Source organism: Oncorhynchus tshawytscha, linkage group LG29 (genome assembly GCF_018296145.1).
Source record: "Oncorhynchus tshawytscha isolate Ot180627B linkage group LG29, Otsh_v2.0, whole genome shotgun sequence".
NCBI classification, from domain to species: domain Eukaryota; kingdom Metazoa; phylum Chordata; class Actinopteri; order Salmoniformes; family Salmonidae; genus Oncorhynchus; species Oncorhynchus tshawytscha.
Window position 1 is genome coordinate 23367697 of NC_056457.1, and position 18832 is coordinate 23386528.

General features: G+C 43.5%; 1 protein-coding gene across 2 annotated transcripts; it reads left to right on the forward strand.

Moving 5' to 3' along the window:
- The first annotated feature begins 385 nt into the window (after positions 1–385).
- Positions 386–17424, forward strand: LOC112227715 (armadillo repeat-containing protein 1). 2 transcript variants are annotated; one of them, XM_024392545.2, is made up of 7 exons: positions 386–655; positions 1617–1825; positions 3631–3722; positions 11529–11721; positions 12347–12463; positions 12578–12625; positions 14782–17424. In XM_024392545.2, exons 2-7 carry the CDS (start codon positions 1664–1666, stop codon positions 14974–14976), a joined length of 807 nt encoding a protein of 268 aa, XP_024248313.1. In that variant the 5' UTR covers positions 386–655; positions 1617–1663; the 3' UTR covers positions 14977–17424. The 2 variants fall into 2 exon arrangements, with proteins under 2 accessions (XP_024248313.1, XP_024248311.1); XM_024392543.2 differs by having other exon boundaries at positions 393–655; positions 12578–12652.
- The last annotated feature ends 1408 nt before the right edge of the window (positions 17425–18832 follow it).

An 18832-nucleotide genomic window follows, 5' to 3' on the forward strand; every position in this document is an offset into this window, starting at 1 on the left:
TTTATTTCTTGACGAATGGGTTGGTAGATTTTTTTTTATAAACCAATAGGCATTGAGGAATCGTTTAGGTTGGGCGTGTACAATAACTTTATGATAATGTTATTGGTTGATTATAATGAATAGCAGCACATCAACTTGACCACCTGCAGTATTGTCAGAAAGGAGGCGGACCCACCGTCTTTGTCATTCGTTTTACGCCGTTAATGTAGCAAGTCTTGCATAACGTGGACAGTTGTGAAATGTCAAGTAACATTCATTAATTGTTAGTAGTTTACTGTCACTGTCTTTGTAGAATAATTTGGTCAAATACATTACATTCTTGAATACCGCTACATTCAATCAAGGTCGTGACAATTTGCAAACGTTAAACCTTCGATGAATGGCTCTTCGCCTTGTCGGTCACAACTGAACTGTCCAATCAGCTGTCTTCAAACTGAGACCGTGATGAATTCAATATGGACGTAAAATGTACCAGTTAGCCAGCTAGCTATCTTTTTGCCGAAATTGTGTTAATAAACAAGCTTCAGTTTTATTTCGATGTTGTGACGGAAACAGCTGTCTCTGCTTCTCACAACTGCTTAGTTTATTTTCAACCGCATTGTATTTGCGTTTTTAAAAATATAATTCAAACAGGGGAAGATCACTTGGAGAAAAGGTAATAATATGCTAACGATAACTAGCTAGATCTCTAGCCCAGCTCCTGCTTGTCCTGGGCGTGTTTTCAGATGTTTTGCGTAGACAACAATGCTACACAAGCAAGGTGAAGTTGCCAGCTAATGAGCAACTCTTGCAGTTCTGATAATAAACATGGATGGCCCTTCACTGTAATTATCCTGACAGTCTTAACCTGATAACTAGTTGTGTGTTGTTAGCTAGCTTGCTAACTATTTTAACTATTGCTTTTAGCTATTGGTCTTGCTTGCTACGCTATGTTTCATGTGCACGGAGGAGTGCAACTGCCCGTGGTTTATCAGAATAAAACCACGGGCGTTCTCAACAAAAAAAGATTAAGAACGCTATATTCACTTGGTTTTGTCCCATGGCATTAACGTTAGGCTAATTGGGCGTTTTGTTGCAGCCATAACATGTTAGCCTCCATAAAACGTTAGCGCCCTTATTTGCTATGCACATCCATCTTCACAATGGGCAGGGCCATATATCAGAACACTCTGCTGATACCATATCAGTAGCTAACTACATTGCTTTAACCTCTGTTATCATGTTTCAATGTGGACCCCCACGATTTACTTGTCAGCCAAGTGTCCAAAGAAAGAAACTAACGTTAGCTAACTACTGTAGTTAGCTAGCTAGCTAGCTAGCTAGTTGACATAGCTAGAAATATCGGTAGGTCTACACACCAAGATAATAATGGTAATGCATTTCAAGTGACCTGTCAAACTGATTGTTTTTCACAAATCACAATATGTTGCTCATATTGATTACAGTATTTGAACAGGTTGATACATCATTACCATTTAATATTGGCAGGTTGTTTTGGTCATGCAGTTTGCCAAAAATAAAAGCATTTAGAGAATTGTCACTGAAATGGATGTCATTGTAATTAATAGGTTTGGTACTGTACAGCTACATCTGACTTGATCCTATTATGTACACAGTGTGAAGAGGCTGGTTTGATGTGCACGGCACAGAGAGAGGAGGCACCATGAGTGGGGAGCTGGATGCGCTGACTGTGGTGAACCAGCTACGAGATCTTGCAGCTGACCCCCTCAACAGACGAGCCATAGTACAGGACAATGGCTGCTTACCGGGGCTCATCCTCTTTCTGGACCACCCCAACCCTCAGGTCGTCTACTCCGCATTATTGGTAAGGCTCATCCACCACCATTTGACCGTTTTGTTGGCAATGCATAAGGTCAGGAGTTTTTCCTGAACATATGACCTGGAAAAACTCCAGGCCCTATTATGCAGAAATGTGGCCTGCGCCTATGATACAATTATCAAAAGGAATTGGAACCGGGAAGAAGGACAGTCTAATCTTGAGTGTACCATGCAACATGCGGTAAGTCATTCATAACCATCCGTCCAGGGGTGTCAGGACAGTTTAGGTTAGAGTGACGGTTCGAAGGGCAATCCCTCCCACTGTGTCGGCGCCAGGCAGGAACATTGATATTTACCCAGCAACATCTACAACAGGGTTTCCCAAACTTGGTCCTGCCCCCCACCCCCGGGTGCATGTTTTGTTTCTTGCCCTAGCACTAAACAGGTGATTCAAGTAACCAACTCATCATCAAGCTTTGATTATTTGTATCAGCTGTGTAGTGCTAGGGCAAAAAACAAAACGTGCACTTCCAGACCCACATCAAACATCTCCAATCCAAAGTTAAATCTAGAATTGGCTTCCTATTTCGCAACAAAGCATCCTTCACTCATGCTGCCAAACATACCCTTGTAAAACTGACCATACTACCAATCCTCGACTTCGGCGATGTCATTTACAAAATAGCCTCCAATACCCTACTCAACAAATTGGATGCAGTCTATCACAGTGCAATCCGTTTTGTCACCAAAGCCCCATATACTACCCACCACTGCGAACTGTACGCTCTCGTTAGCTGGCCCTCGCTTCATACTCGACGCCAAACCCACTGGCTCCATGTCATCTACAAGACCCTGCTAGGTAAAGTCCCCCTTATCTCATCTCGCTGGTCACCATAGTATCACCCACCTGTAGCACGCGCTCCAGCAGGTATATCTCTCTGGTCACCCCCAAAACCAATTCTTCCTTTGGCCGCCTCTCCTTCCAGTTCTCTGCTGCCAATGACTGGCACGAACTACAAAAATCTCTGAAACTGGAAACACTTATCTCCCTCACTAGTTTTAAGCACCAACTGTCAGAGCAGCTCACAGATTACTGCACCTGTACATAGCCCACCTATAATTTAGTCCAAGCAACTACCTCTTTCCCTACTGTATTTATTTTATTTATTTATTTATTTTGCTCCTTTGCACCCCAAAGAAAAATTGTCCAATTAATCGGTATTGGCTTTTTTGGGTCCTCCAATAATTGTTATCGGCATTGAAAAATCATAATCGGTCGACCTCTACTTTAAAGTACTACTAAGTTGCTTTTTCGGCTATATGTACTTTACTATTTACACTTTTTTACTTCTACATTCCTAAAGAAAACAAAATACTTTCTACTCCATACATTTTCACTGACACCCAAAAGTACTCATTCATTTTGATAGGAAAATGGTCCAATTCACTCACTTATCAAGAGAACATCCATGGTCATTCCTACTGTGATTTATACTCTTACTTTTGATACTTAAGTATATTTTAGTAATTCCATTTTCATTTGATACTTAATTATATTTAAAATCAAATACTTTTAGACTTTTACTCAAGTAGTATTTTACTGGATGACTCACTTTTACTTGTTGTTTTCTATTAAGGCATCTTTACTTCTACTCAAGTATGACATTTGAGTGCTTTTTCCATCACTGGCTCTCACTGCGCTTAAGTGGCTGGTTGGCTGCTCAGCTGTGATTGTGTGTATGCATCTTTGTCTGGCTGAGTTTTAACACACACACACACACACATACACAACCAGAGAGAGTGATAGCCCTAGATTTGTTTAAGCTGTAATGGCTTCCCTTGTCCTTCCAGGCAGTGCGCTACCTTGCAGAATGTCGGTCCAACAGAGAGAAGATGAAGGGAGAGCTGGGCATGATGCTGAGTCTGCAGAATGTCATGCAGAAGTAAGTCCCCTACCTGTCACCGCACTGCACTGTATCGGACTGAGCACACACACACTGCACTTTTCACAAAAACCTGATCCTGATATTTCTCTTGTTTTCAGAGGACAATAATTGCCTCCGTGCCTGTCTGCAAATTTTCTTGACCGGAAGGTTGTCTAAGGTTGCCATGTCAGGTTGAATTTGATCAATCCAGAATTAAAGTCTGCCGCTAAACAATTTAATTAACTGTTTCTGCACATTTAGGGATTTGATGCAACCTGCCACTTTTAAAAAAAAAAAAAATTTTTTAACCTTTATTTAACTTCTTGACGCACACATCCCGTTAGCGGGATCATTTTCGTCAACATCCTCTGAAATGCAGAGCGCCAAATTTCAAATTGAATTACTAAAAATATTTAATTTTCATGAAATCACAAGTGCAATATAGCAAAACACAGCTTTGCTTGTTGTTAATCCACCCGGCGTGTCAGATTTCAAAAAAGCTTTTCGGCGAAAGCATACCAAGCATTTATGTAAGGACATCTCTCTCAGCAGACAAAACATTACAAACAGCTAGCAGCAAAGTAGATTGGTCACCAAAGTCAGAAAAACAATCAAATGAATCGCTTACCTTTGATGATCTTCGGATGTTTGCACTCACGAGACTCCCAGTTAAACAATAAATGTTTCTTTTGTTCCATTAAGATTATTTTTCTTTAAAAAATAAAATTAAAATATATTTTTCTATCCAAAATACCTCCATTTGGTTGGCGCGTTATGTTCAGAAATCCACAGGCTCGAGCGGTCACGGCCAGGCAGACACAAATTCCAAATGTCAAACGTTTTTTATAATCAATCCTCAGGTTGTTTTTACAATATATAATCGATAATATTTAAACCGGACCGTAGCTTCTTCAATAGGAGAGAGAGAGAGAGAGAAAAAGTCTGCTCCACTCTGTTGGCGCATGCAAAACGTTGCTGGCACCCAGCCATCCACTGACGCGATATGATCTTTCTCGCTCATTTTTCAGAATAAAAGCCTGAAACTATGTCTAAAGACTGTTCACACCATGTGGAAGCCATAGGAAAAGGAATCTGGTTGATATCCCTTTAAATGGAGGGAAGGCATGCAATGGAACAGAGAGCTTTCAGGAAAGACAGCACTTCCTGGTTGGATTTTCCTCAGGTTTTCGCCTGCAATATTTGTTCTGTTATACTCACAGACAATATTTTGACCGTTTTGGAAACTTTCGAGTGTTTTCTATCCTCGTGACAATTATATGCATATTCTAGATTCTGGGCCTGAGAAATAGGCAGTTTCGTTTGGGTACGTTTTTCATCCAAACATCAAAATAAAGCTAACTAGGCAAGTCAGTTAAGAACACATACTTATTTTCAATGATGACATAGGAACAGTGGGTTAACTGCCTTGTTCAGGGGCAGAACCACAGATTTTTACCTTGTCAGGGGATTTGATCTTGCATCCTTCCAGGTTACTAGTCCAACACTCTAACCACTAGGCTACCTGCCGCCCCGATCTAGTCAGTATCCCCACTTTTTTTTGTTACATTTTGAATAATGTTAGGGTTGCCAGGTATTTTTCTCATGGACCGTTATCGCCTAAGCAGCTATGTCTACACTTTCATCGCTGCATCTGTCTCTTCAAATAAATACATGTTAATGTCCATTAAATGCCCTTTAGTTAGGCATAAAACATGAAACATTTAATTTTCCTTTACTGTAAACTAGGCCTGGGAATTGCCAGGAACCTCACAATGCGATGTTATCACCATACGTTGTACCGATACGGTATGTATTGAGATTTTATACTGCGATTTTTATTGCAGTTTGATGTTACTAACATATTGCTCACTATATGTCTGCTGCAGAGGGATATGAGAGGATGATTTTATTTTTTTAAATCAGTCATGGACAGAAAAGTGCTGAAAGCAACATGTTGGCTCACTATTTAAAAAGATGGGGAACCAGCTATAGCATAAAAAATACAGTTTTGGCGCAGGTACAGCCCACTAGCGTCAGCTAACGCTACCTAGCGGCAACAAAAACAAGTAGTTGTTTTTACTAATTGATAATGAGTCAAAGTATGGATTTGTAATATCTTCCAAAATAATATGGTGAGACCCCCCCCCCCCTTCCCCCTATCACTACTAAAAAAAAGATGGTTAAAAAGTATGCCCTCTGTTACCTTGCTAAATCAATATGGCTTCCACATTCTGGTCACCCAGTGGGGTCGCTAGACCTCCAGATAGGGTTGTTGTGTGCTCCCCCTCCTAGTGAGAGGAACTGGAGGGTGTGTGGTAAGTGACTGCTGTCTATGATTGGCTCTCAGAAGTGTGCCAGTGGTTGGCAGGCCTGGTATCAGGCTGTATGATCTTCTCCCAGGGCACAACTCTCTGTGAGTCTGACCCTGGGCTAACCAGCCAGTCACTTCAGCTAGCAACAGGCCCTATCAAGATGGGTCCTGCGGTCACCCCGACTCCCTCTGCTCCCATTCCACACAGTGACTTTGGGTGGAGGTCATTAATGGCTGGAGAGACTGTGAACACAAGACTGAAGAGAAAGTCTAGCCAAGTTACCACTCCCAAGGCTCTGCATTATTATTATTGGTACAGAGATTTAGCTTGTGAATGGAGCTTTGTCTAGTCCATTCACACAGAAGAACAATGCCTGTCGCATATCTGTCCCCCGACACACACATTCTGAAATTACATTTTTGTCTGCCCCCAGTTTTATCATTGGAATGCGATACAAAATGAGGCAACGGTGTGCTTTAGGACCATGCAGACGCCTCCAAGCTGTCGTGTAGGCGGTTTGGAGTGTTTATTCAACTGGATTAAAATATATATTTATATACAATGTTATTTTTGTTAGTTTTGGTGTTCGGCTGTTGGCGCCACAATTTTTTCTTGAGGCAAGTCGATGTTTGGTAGCCGAAGTCTACACCCTTTGTCGGTGATAGGTCAACAGTAGGGGTGGGAACTATCGACAGGAGGATTCAATTAAGTGTTTGCTCTCTTTCAACTAGAGAGACGCGGCAGGTTGTCTTGTGGTTAGAGCGTTAGACTGGTAACTGGAAGGTTGCAAGTTCGAATCCCTGAGCTGACAAGGTAAAAATCTGTCACTCTGCCCCTGAACAAGGCAGTTAACCCACTGTTCCTAGGCTGTCATTGAAAATAAGAATTTGTTCTTAGCCTTTCTAGGGCAGGCGTTCCGCTAGCGGAACCCCTCGACAACATTCCACTGAAAAGGCAGCGTGCGAAATTCAAAAATATTTTTTTGAAATGTGTAACTTTCACACATTAGCCTAGTAAAATAAAAAAAGATAGGCCCTACTGTCCAGCACACCACATTGGTTGTGGTGCATTTGCATTCCACCATGCTTGACACACATGCCTGCATGGTGATACCAAAGATTGTTATAACTAAACCAAGATAGACCACAAAGGTAACAAATTAGTCATAATCTGCAGAACAAGCAAGGAGAGGGGCAGAGCCAAGGTAGCGAGATCCTATTGGAGGGTTCTAGCATCCTCTGCATATTTCCGTTAAGGAACGCCTACTCTGTGTGTTCGTGGTGCAATAACTCAATTTGCCTTTGCACTCCTCCCAAACAAGGCGATTTTTAAAAACGTTTGCAAAGGGTAAAGTCTACAAACCTTAGTCCACTGTGTTCATGGCATATTCTAGTTTTGGGGACAGAACTGTATTGGGATCAAATGTTCAACAACTAAAATTTGCAGAATGTCAGCCAAAATCCATTTTGCGCCATCTTCTCCCACTGCCCGCCATGTTTGGTAGTGAGTGGAATCGCCAAGTGGATGCTTCATATTTCTAATCTCAGCAAAAAAATAAATGGCCTCTCACTGTCAACTGTGTTTATTTTCAGCAAACGTAACATGTGTAAATATTTGTATGAACATAATAAGATTCAACAACTGAGACATAAACTGAACAAGTTCCACAGACATGTGACTAACAGAACTGGAATAATGTGTCCCTGAACAAAGAGGGGGTCAAAAGTAACAGTCAGTATCTGGTGTGGCCTCCAGCTGCATTAAGTACTGCAGTGCATCTTCTCCTCATGAACTGCACCAGATTTGCCAGTTCTTGCTGTGAGATGTTACCCCACTCTCCCCACCATCACCCCTGGTGAGACAAAACCGCGACTCGTCAGTGAAGAGCACTTTTTGCCAGTCCTCTCTGGTGAGCACTGATGGAGTGATTGTGCGTTCCTGGTGTAACTCAGGCAGTTGTTGTAACTCAGGCAGTTGTTGTAACTCAGGCAGTTGTTGTAACTCAGGCAGTTGTTGTAACTCAGGCAGTTGTTGTAACTCAGGCAGTTGTTGTAACTCAGGCAGTTGTTGTAACTCAGGCAGTTGTTGTTGCCATCCTGTACCTGTCCCGCAGGCGTGATGTTCGGATGCACCGATCCTGTGCAGCTGTTGTTATACGTGGTCTGCGAGGATGATCAGCTGTCCGTCCTGTCTCCCTGTAGAGCTGTCTTAGGCATCTCACAGTACGGACATTGCAATTTATTTCCCTGGCCACATCTACAGTCCTCATGCCTCCTTGCAGCATGCCTAAGGCACGTTCACACAGGGACCCTGGGCATCTTTCTTTTGGTGTTTTTCAGAGTCCGTAAAAAGGCCTCTTTAGTGTCCTAAGTTTTCATAACTGTGACCTTAATTGCCTACAGTCTGTAAGCTGTTAGTGTCTTTACGACCGTTCCACAGGTGCATGTTCATTAAATGTTTATGGTTCATTGAACAAGCATGGGACACAGTGTTTAAACCCTTTACAATGAAGAGCTGTGAAGTTATTTGGATTTTTACGAATGATCTTTGAAAGACATGGTCCTGAAAAAGGGCTGTTTCTTTGTTGTTGCTGAGTTTACATCCAGTGAAGTTGTCTCATTGTTCTATCTGTGGTGATACCCCACCACCTGGTCACAGTGCACGACTTCTGTCAGTGGATTGGTGGAATTTGTGGGTTGCCTTCAAAATAAGCCCCTTATTTAAAGTGATGCAAATGGAACAAATGGTGGAATCATGCCATATTTGGACGAGATAATGCTAAACAAGTTTGCAATGTTTTTACATAATTTAATTGAACACACATTAATTTGACAATAAATAGAAAAAAAACGATTGAAATCCCACTGATGTATTAGACTGCATAATTGCATTGCGGGCATACTTATATTCACTGTGTACAGCCTTACCCCATTTCATGGGTGCACACTCCATAGGTATTGTCCTTCTCAGTGACACCCACAGAACGCAACTATGTAGAGTTTACATACATATTAGTTGTAACTCATACTGAAGGACTCTGAAACCACTGTGAAATGAGCCACATTAGCTGTGAACGTTCAATGCACATAGTAAGTTAAATGGTGAGCTAATGTGGCTTGTTTCAGAGTCCTGCAATAAAGCTGAGACACTAATATTTGGGTAAACTTTACGTAGTTATGATCAGTGGGTGTCTGAGTAGGCTGATCATCAGTTTCATGGGGGCACAATCCACAGGTAAGGCTGTACAGTGACCTCAGCTGACTGTAGGTTTCTGTCGGAGTAACCCTCTCAAGGTTCACTGTTTTATTGTTCACATTACTACATCTGTTATCTAGTTTGTGTCTTTCTTTTTTAATGCAGGAGGTTGCAGGAATTTGGCCCAAGCAAGTCTCCTCTTCTTATTGGTGTCCTTTAATAGTGATTTCTTTGCAACAATTCAACCATGAAGGCCTGATTCACACAGTGTCTTCTGGACAGTTGATGTTGAGATGTTTATGTTACTTTAACTCTGTGAAACATTTATTTGGCCTGTGATCTGAGGCTGGTAACTCTAATAAACTTATCCTCTGCAGCAGAGGTAACTCTGGGTCTTCCTTTCCTGTGGCGGTCCTCATGAGAGACAGTTTCATCATAGGGCTTGATGAGTTTTTGCGACAGCACTTGAAGAATCTTTCAAAATTCTTGAAAACTTCCAGATTGACTGACCTTCATGTCTTAAAGTAATGATGGAGTGTTGTTTCTCTTTGCTTATATGAGCTGTTCTTGCCCTAATATGGACTTGGTCTTTTACCAAATAGGGCTATCTTCTGTTTACCACCCCTACCTTGTCACAACACAACTGATTGATTCAAACGCATTAATAAGGAAATAAATTCCACAAATAAACTTTTAACAATGCACCCCTTTTCATTGAAATGTATTCCATGTGACTACCTCATGAAGCTGGTTGAGAGAATGCCAAGAGTGTGCAAAGCTGTCATCAAAGCAAAGGGTGGCTACTTTGGAGATTCTCAAATACTCAAACACATTTTCAGTTACTACATTATTCCTTATGTGTTATTTCATAGTTTTGATGTCTTCACTATGTAGGAAATAGCAAAAATAAAACAAACCCTGGAATGAGTAGGTGTGTCCAGACTTTTGACTGCTACTGTATGTATGTGGACACCTTTAAATCCAGAATTGGAAGGCTGGTTTGCACAACTCAACTATGCCAGACAACAGACGTCCTATCTGGTTATATTGGCTGAATGATGTCTTGGTGACATGTATAGTATTAGCCTGCAGGGGCATCCTGGGACCATCACAGTATGGCAGTACTGACCACGCATGTCTGTGTCGAGGAATACTGCTGTCCTCTAGCCGTGCTCTGTCTCCACAAAGGAGACAATGTACTTAGCTCATGTATGCTTTAGAAATCATATTGATTTACTGATAAATTATCAGTCTCTCTGATTCGACAGGGATTATTTATTTATTTACTTATGTCTACATTTTTCTGTTAAAGATGCACTATGTAGAAATTGCTCCGCCATTTCCTGGTTGCTAAATTTGTAATAGTTCTCCTAATTTCAGTTTGACAAAACAAGTCTAGTGTTGATAATCATTGTACCATCTAAACCACTGTAAAATATATTTTCCATCACCACACACATTGTATTTCTATCTGTTTTGAAGCTTGTTTTCAAAACCAAAGTAAAAGTCTTTATCACGGGAAGCATAGACACCGCACACAGAACAGATCTACCAATTCTTAGACTTGCCTTCAATGAGTGACAGATCTAGAACACACATTTCCATGTGAATTTGGTCAACTGCAAAAGCGGTGACACATTGCGGCTTTTAAATGACATTAGACTAATACTTTCATTAACAGTATTATTATTGAACCTTTTAGAGAGGGACAGAGACCTTAGTGAATGTATGGTCGTTTTATGAGTGTAGTGTGGTCATTTCTCCTCCTACGAGGCTGGCTATTTATACAGTGGAAAGGTTAGGTGGTGACAGGCCTGTCACACTGGCTCTCTGTCGGGGGCCACCCCCCCCCATCCCACCCTACCTCCTCCATGCAGCTGGACAGCTCTCTTACTGTGCGTCTGGCAATGAGACTACTTGTAGAAATATCAACCACTCAGCCCAGTGGGCTCTGGGAGAGACTTGGACAGGCCCAGACCACAGGAGAGGACACCCAGCTGTAATGGAGACCACCGTTGTCGTGTTGCACAGAGGGGAAGAGTAGACATGGAAACTTTACTCTTTATGCGTCCACTTCCTTATTGACTTGGATTCATTGGTACCATCTTGCCCTTGTCTGGATTTGAAGAGAGGACTTGGACATGACGAAATAACATGTGTAAAATGTAAAATCTCACACAGCAAGTATGCCTTTGTTTGCTGAGACAACTGTCCCACAAAAGTACTTGAAAAAAATGTACCTTTTGATACTTAACCTCTCTTTCTCCCACCCTCTATTCTCCCCCTCCCACCTCTCTCCTCCCTAACCCTCCCTCAGGAGCACCTCCCCAGGGGAGACCAAGCTTCTGGCGTCTGAGATTTATGAGATTCTGCAGGCGGCTGGTAATGACCAGGCAGAGCAGGCTGAGGCTGAAGCCGCCTCCTGCAGACGCAAGGCCCACTTCTTCATGGGCTCCACCAACAAGCGGGCCATGACCGTGGTGCTGCACATCGACGGCCTGGACGACTCAGTGAGTGGATAGTGGTGTTTCCACATTGTACACACACAATCCCATAACACACCTGAGGAGAGCAGTTTGCCAGACCAACGGCCCAGGCTCCATTCCAAACTGGCTGCTTGCTTCATGACTTCTTGCCTTTAATGTGTCTCCTTGGGATGAAAACAGGTGAAAAAATAGAATCGCTTTCTTTGTTATTGTGATAGGTTAACACAGTCGATAAGTCACCACCTCTAAGAACCCTTGAGTTCGGCATATTGTCGCCCTGTTGTCAATGTGACCACACAGTCTTAACACACATTGTCAAGTAATGTGGGTCAGTGTTGTAAATGTCAGCCATTGAACAGCAGGGTGTTGAGATTAAACCTGAACATCACACCACAGGAGAGCTGCACCTGTCCCTGATCACATTACACCAGACAGACAGCCTCAGTGACCAACACTCATACCATAAGACAATGGAAGATGGGCTCTTTTGACATTTCATGTCTATTACCGTGTTGCATATGTATGCAACATTAAACCCCTTCATCTGAATAGAATGTGAAGGTTTACAGGGTTACTGGGTGACCATTTTATTTAAGACTGAATTGGTCTTGTCCTCTGCACAACTTCCCTTTCTCTCTCCATCCCGCAGACTCGTAGAAGTCTGTGTGAGGAGGCCCTGCTGAAGATCCCAGGGGTGATCAGCTTCACCTTCCAGATGGCTGTGAAGAGGTGTGTGGTCAGGATCCGCTCTGACCTCAAGGCTGAGGTGAGTTGCTCTCTCCACAATGTCATTCCACGGCACTGGGAAATAGATGAAGAACATCCCTTTTTTGATGACTTTGATCCTGTGATGAAGAACATCCATCTTTGTGTTCCTCAGGCGCTGGGCACGGCGATCAACTCCACCAAGGTGATGAAGGCTGCACAGGTAGTGAAGGGAGAGGATGGAGGAGAGGTAAATGGAGGGAGGGAGGGAGGGATAGCACTGTCAAATGAAATTACAACTCACTTTACAGTAAAACAATCAAATGAAGGTGAACAGAAGTTAATAATATAAAACAAAAATAATATTGAAATGATTGATTCAAGGCTGTGCTAAATAACTGTAAAATAATGTATTCATCTTCAGGCTGAAAGGGTATGTTTTGAAACGTCATTTAAAAAGCTCCACTGTGTCTGGCCCTCTTACCTGACAGGGCAAGTCATTGGGTTATTGTTGTGCTGTTGCAGCTTTGGCTAGGGCTTATTGTTTTTCAAAATGTCCACACCCAGTGGGAGTAGGCATGGTAGAGCTGCTCTGTGTAGCTGCTGCGTGCTGGGAATATGTTTATATCCTGGTGTGCTTGGGATGGTAGCTTGATCACAGATGAATCTTGGTTATTTGGAGTGACACCATTAGCTGGTCATCTCTCTCTAACCTGAGGGGATTACTCACCGCCAGGTCACATGACCAATCCCAGCATGCCCTGGGAGCAGTGTGGCACGACACCATGTATCTTTGGGAAACTGCAACCCCCATCAGAGGAGAAGAGCCAGCAACAGAACTCCCAATCCCGTCTGAAGTAGTTAGATTAGGGGGAGATTTCTTCCTTTAGGTGCTCAATCATGGCCTGAAATGTCCCTCTCCAACACAAGCGACAGCTCCTCACTGACCTTCTGCTGTTCCTGTTATGTCCATCAGGGGGCAGAGCTGGTTCATTTATGTTTCAGAGATGACCCTGGAGAGGTAGAGGATAGCTTGAAATTGCCTGAGCCTGGTGTTGTTTTGTCTGCACTGTTTTTGTCCCCCACAATGAAATCGGGGAGGGGACTGGATCTGTCTACGTCCGTATGTTCGTCACATGCGCTATCTTAGACAGCACTGGCCCGATTTTGACGTAACTTCTGTGAATGATGCGTCTTGCCATAGAGATCTTACATTTACATAATTACACAGAATGTCAAGATGGTGGCACTATAACAAGCGATTGCAAATGCCAGCCTTGAAAGTTCACGCCACTCACCTCGTTTGACCTGAAGTCCTGAAATTCGGTACATAGGTCCCTCTCCTCACAAAGGAACACATTTACCTCAGGGACCCATAAGGTCCGCCATGATGGATTTTAGCCTTTTAGAATTTTGTGAAAAAAACTTTCAACGCCAGTCCTCTGGCACCGAAGACTGATCTGCATGAAACTTCATATGCTGCTATGAACAAAGGTCCACCAACACACAATATTTTCCAGACTTGTACCTAAAACAACATCAAATCAAATCAAATCATGGCCACTATTGACCAATAAACATTAACGTGGGTGTGGTCTGGCACATAAATGCATATAATTCAGTCACAGATATTCATATTGTAAGAAAATTTGGTAAACATGTTGCAAAAACTGTCAAGGCTCAACATATGCAAGAACATTCATATTGACCACATGGTGGCACTATAATGGGGACATATTTTATTACTACCAGTATAGTCTAGTTTGAATTGTTGTCACTAATTGGCCCAAGGGGTGGGGGCTGCATCATTTGTGGGGGATGACATGTTTACTGTTGCCTTGTTTAATTAAACCAGTTTGCCACTAGGCAGGGATTCTGAACAATTGTTGTCTATCTCTCTCACCCCCCTCCCTCCGTCTGTCCCACCCTCCCTTCCACCGTCCTTACGTCCCATCCTCTCCCTCCGTCTGTCCCACCCTCCCTTCCACCGTCCTTACGTCCCACCCTCTCCCTCCGTCTGTCCCACCCTCCCTTCCACCGTCCTTACGTCCCACCCTCTCCCTCCGTCTGTCCCATCCTCCCTTCCACCGTCCTTACGCCCCACCCTCTCCCTCCGTCTGTCCCACCCTCCCTTCCACCGTCCTTACGCCCCACCCTCTCCCTCCGTCTGTCCCACCCTCCCTTCCACCGTCCTTACGTCCCACCCTCTCCCTCCGTCTGTCCCACCCTCCCTTCCACCATCCTTACGTCCCACCCTCTCCCTCCGTCTGTCCCACCCTCCCTTCCACCGTCCTTACGTCCCACCCTCTCCCTCCGTCTGTCCCACCCTCCCTTCCACCGTCCTTACGTCCCACCCTCTCCCTCCGTCTGTCCCCCCAGCTGATACTTCCATTCCAGGAGGGTGCGGAGGTGGTGGTGGTGGAGCACAACGTGGACGTCCCAGACTACCTCCCTGAGGAGGAAAGCCCGTCTCAGGAGCAGGACAAGGCCGTGACCCGTGTGGGCTCCATCACAGATGGCATGGGCTGGCTCAGCAACGCCGCCAACTTCCTGTCCCGCTCCTTCTACTGGTGACCACTTCCTGTGTCAGTACCCATCGTCACAACCCGAAACTACCAACTGACGGTCGGTCGCCTTAGCCCACCAGCCCTGCCTATCCCCTTCCCCGGTCATCCAGCCCTTCTACTCTCTAGTCCCTCTCAGCAGGCACACAGAGTACCACTCTGCTCAGTGTCTATATGGAGCACTGGACTGCCATGCGCACCCTGAATAGGGTTGCAAAATTTCAGGAACATTCAATAAACTCCCTGGTTTTCCAGATATCCCGGTTGGAGGATTCCCGGAATCAGGAGGGAATAAGCAGGAAAGCTGGTAGCTACCAGGATTTCTGGAATACCAGGTAATTTATTGAAAGTTCCTGGAATAACCTTCACTTGTATATAAGAGGAAATAAGCTAAGAACATGCTTGCTACTGTACCACAGGTAAAGCACTGCACACTAAATACACATTCAACCGTTACACGTTATGCACCTCACAAGCCATCGACGGAGGACTTCAGAATCAGCTTCTCTTCTTTTCCTTTAGAAAATGAGCTTTCTCTGATGCCCGACGGTCCATCATCTCTTTGAAACCAAATTGCATTGTGGGAATGCATGGCATTGCGTAGTCTTCTGAGTTGGAGCGATTGCATTGGATGATGCTGCGCTTGTGGAAATAGGTTATTTTTGTGCTTGAGTTTGAATCTTTTCCTCATTTAAAAAAAAGAGGCTTTTTTCACCTTTTTCTGTCTTTTGCCAACTTCTCATTCACTTTTGTTTCCCTCATGTGGGGGAGCCTGTTTAAAGCGTGCTGTAATTATTTTGTGTGTGCTGATCTTGCTCGTTGCCTTTCGCCTTGTTCATGCTTTGCTGCAATCTATTACTATTTAGTGGTCCATCTGAACTTTGCTCTAAACCTCTGAAGCCTTGTGAATAATGCCATCTCGGTCCTCTACGTCCGGAGCTTGTTTGCCCCAGCACGTCATGTCTCTCACAGGGAGATGTCATATCTGTCGTAAGGAAACCAGACCCCAGCGAAGGCTGCGGTCCAGTCAGTCAAATGACACTAGCTTCCACATAGAGGACTGTTGATGCAGAAGGAAAAGGGACATTGCGATGGTTACGGTTCTACTATAGCCATCTGCATTGGTCCACTTGTTACCTCTTGTAAGTCTCCGAGGACTTGGGGATCCCTTGGTTGAACAGTACAGTAGAGGTGTGTTCAGACAGATCGTTGTTGTGATGTATTGACTGACATCCTGAATTGACTTCTTAGTTCTTTCCCCTTCTTCACGGTTTCTATATAGCATTATCATATAGCGTTCTGAAAGGTCAGAGAGTAATCAACTAGGCCTAAATCATTGTAGTGGAGTAAAGTATCTCGCCCTGAATGTGTCTCTCAACCTAAAGCTCATCAACATCTTCACTATTGTGGCCCAGCCACTTTAATGTTTGTTTTACCCCCTTTTAGCCAGCTGTGTCCTTAATACAAAGTACACACACACACCATTGCTGCTGAGAGGAAGACTGTAGAGGTGTAAGCAGCATCGGGGGGTGGATATGTACATGTTGTAAATGGTTCCTGGTCTCCAATCTATGTTAATCTCTGTCCTGATTTCCGGAAGAAATCATGTATTTTTTTTTCTGTTACAGTTCAACTTCGTCTGCATTTTACTTTGTTGAAAAATGGCACAGAATATAATTTTCGATGTAGATAACACCTTTTATCAAGAGGCTTTGACTAATTTCTGATACATTTAAAGTATGATGATACTGTAGGTTCTTGCAGAGAACTGGTTTTGGATTGACTTAATTTTCTTTTGAGAGCCTTTCATGCCTGTAATCCTGCCTTCATGATCTCATCTGATTTGAGTGTGATTGACATGCAATGTGTAAAGGAAGTGCCGACCAGACAATGAATAGTCTCCTGCTGGAGGCCATACTCACAGCTCACATGGCTAGTCGAATAGTATGATTTTAAAATGACCTCAAAGAATTAGCCTAATAACATATATCCACTAAAGTGAGTGTCTCTTATCTAGCACCAGCCCTCAAAAGTAGTGCTTACCAACAACAACGAACACGACAACAACAAGTCATAGGATGAAGTTGAGAAATCCTCAGTGTTATATTTAATCCCAATCCTTAGTCTTCCTTTTTTCTCTAACATCCACAGAATCAGTCAAGATTCGCACCATGGAGTTAATTGTAATATATGTTATACCCCTTGTACTGTTTATCATAAATACTTGAACAAGTTATTTTGTCTCTGTTTAAATCCCCCATGTGATATGCAGTCAGTTTTTAATCGCACCCTATCCTTTAATAGCCACTGCATCAGGATGGCTGACAGAATCGTGTATCAAGTCCTCAGAATAGTAGCTTCTCATATACAGTGTTTATCTGACATATAACGTAATATAATATATTGCAGATCTCAAAACAGTTCATTCCCAATTCAAATATTAAAAAGAATTACAATTGTTTGCGTCTGTTGTGATGTCAGCAGTGTGTGTTGTGATGTCAGCAGTGTGTGTTGTGATGTCAGCCGTGTGTGTTGTGATGTCAGCCGTGTGTGTTGTGATGTCAGCCGTGTGTGTTGTGATGTCAGCCGTGTGTGTTGTGATGTCAGCAGTGTGTGTTGTGATGTCAGCCGTGTGTGTTGTGATGTCAGCCGTGTGTGTTGTGATGTCGGCCGTGTCTTGTCAAATCAAAGGGTTGTCACATGCGTCGAATACAACCGGTGTAGACCTTAAGGTGAAATGCTTACTCACAAGCCCTTAACCAACAATGCCGTTTTAATAAAAATAAGTGTTAAGTAAAAAATAAGTACAAAAGAAATAACATAGTTGGATAGTTAGAGCAGCAGCGAGGCTATAACAGTAGTGAGGCTATATGTACATGTAGGTAGAGTACAGCAGTGTGTTGTGATGTCAGCAGAATGTTGTCAGAAGTGTGTTGTGATGTCAGCAGAATGTTGTTGTCAGTAGTGTGTTGTGATGTCAGCAGAATGTTGTTGTCAGAAGTGTGTTGTGATGTCAGCAGAATGTTGTTGTCAGAAGTGTTGTGATGTCAGCAGAATGTTGTTGTCAGAAGTGTGTTGTGATGTCAGCAGAATGTTGTTGTCAGTAGTGTGTTGTGATGTCAGCAGAATGTTGTTGTCAGAAGTGTGTTGTGATGTCAGCAGAATGTTGTTGTCAGAAGTGTGTTGTGATGTCAGCAGAATGTTGTTGTCAGAAGTGTGTTGTGATGTCAGCAGAATGTTGTTGTCAGAAGTGTGTTGTGATGTCAGCAGAATGTTGTTGTCAGAAGTGTGTTGTGATGTCAGCAGAATGTTGTTGTCAGTAGTGTGTTGTGATGTCAACCGAGTGTGGGTTTTGATGCAGTATTTTTTTTTAAACTGCATTGTTGGTTAGGAGCTCGTAAGTAAGCATTTCACTGTACACATTGTAATCGTCGCATTGACTAATACAATTTAATTTGATGTCAGCAGAGTGTGTGCTGTGATGACGATCCTCATTGGAAGAGAATAGTTTGGCCTTGGCACGCAGTCATCTACCATGGCCATAGTAGTTGTAAACCTGCTAGTGTTTCCAGATCAAAATGCTGAGGGTAGCCGAGAGAAAGGAGATATGATCAAATCTGTTTTCCTTGCAAGTGCAGAAATGTACTGCCATAGGACATCCCCCTGCTGTTACCGCAGCCTGGTCCACCTCCCCCTGCTGTTACCGCAGCCTGGTCCACCTCCCCCTGCTGTTCCCCCAGCCAGGTCCATCTACCCAGCCTGGTCCACCTCCCCCTGCTGCTCCCCCAGCCTAGCCAGTCCACCCCCCTGCTGCTCCCCAGCCTAGCCAGTCCACCCCCTGCTGCTCCCCCAGCCTAGCCAGTACA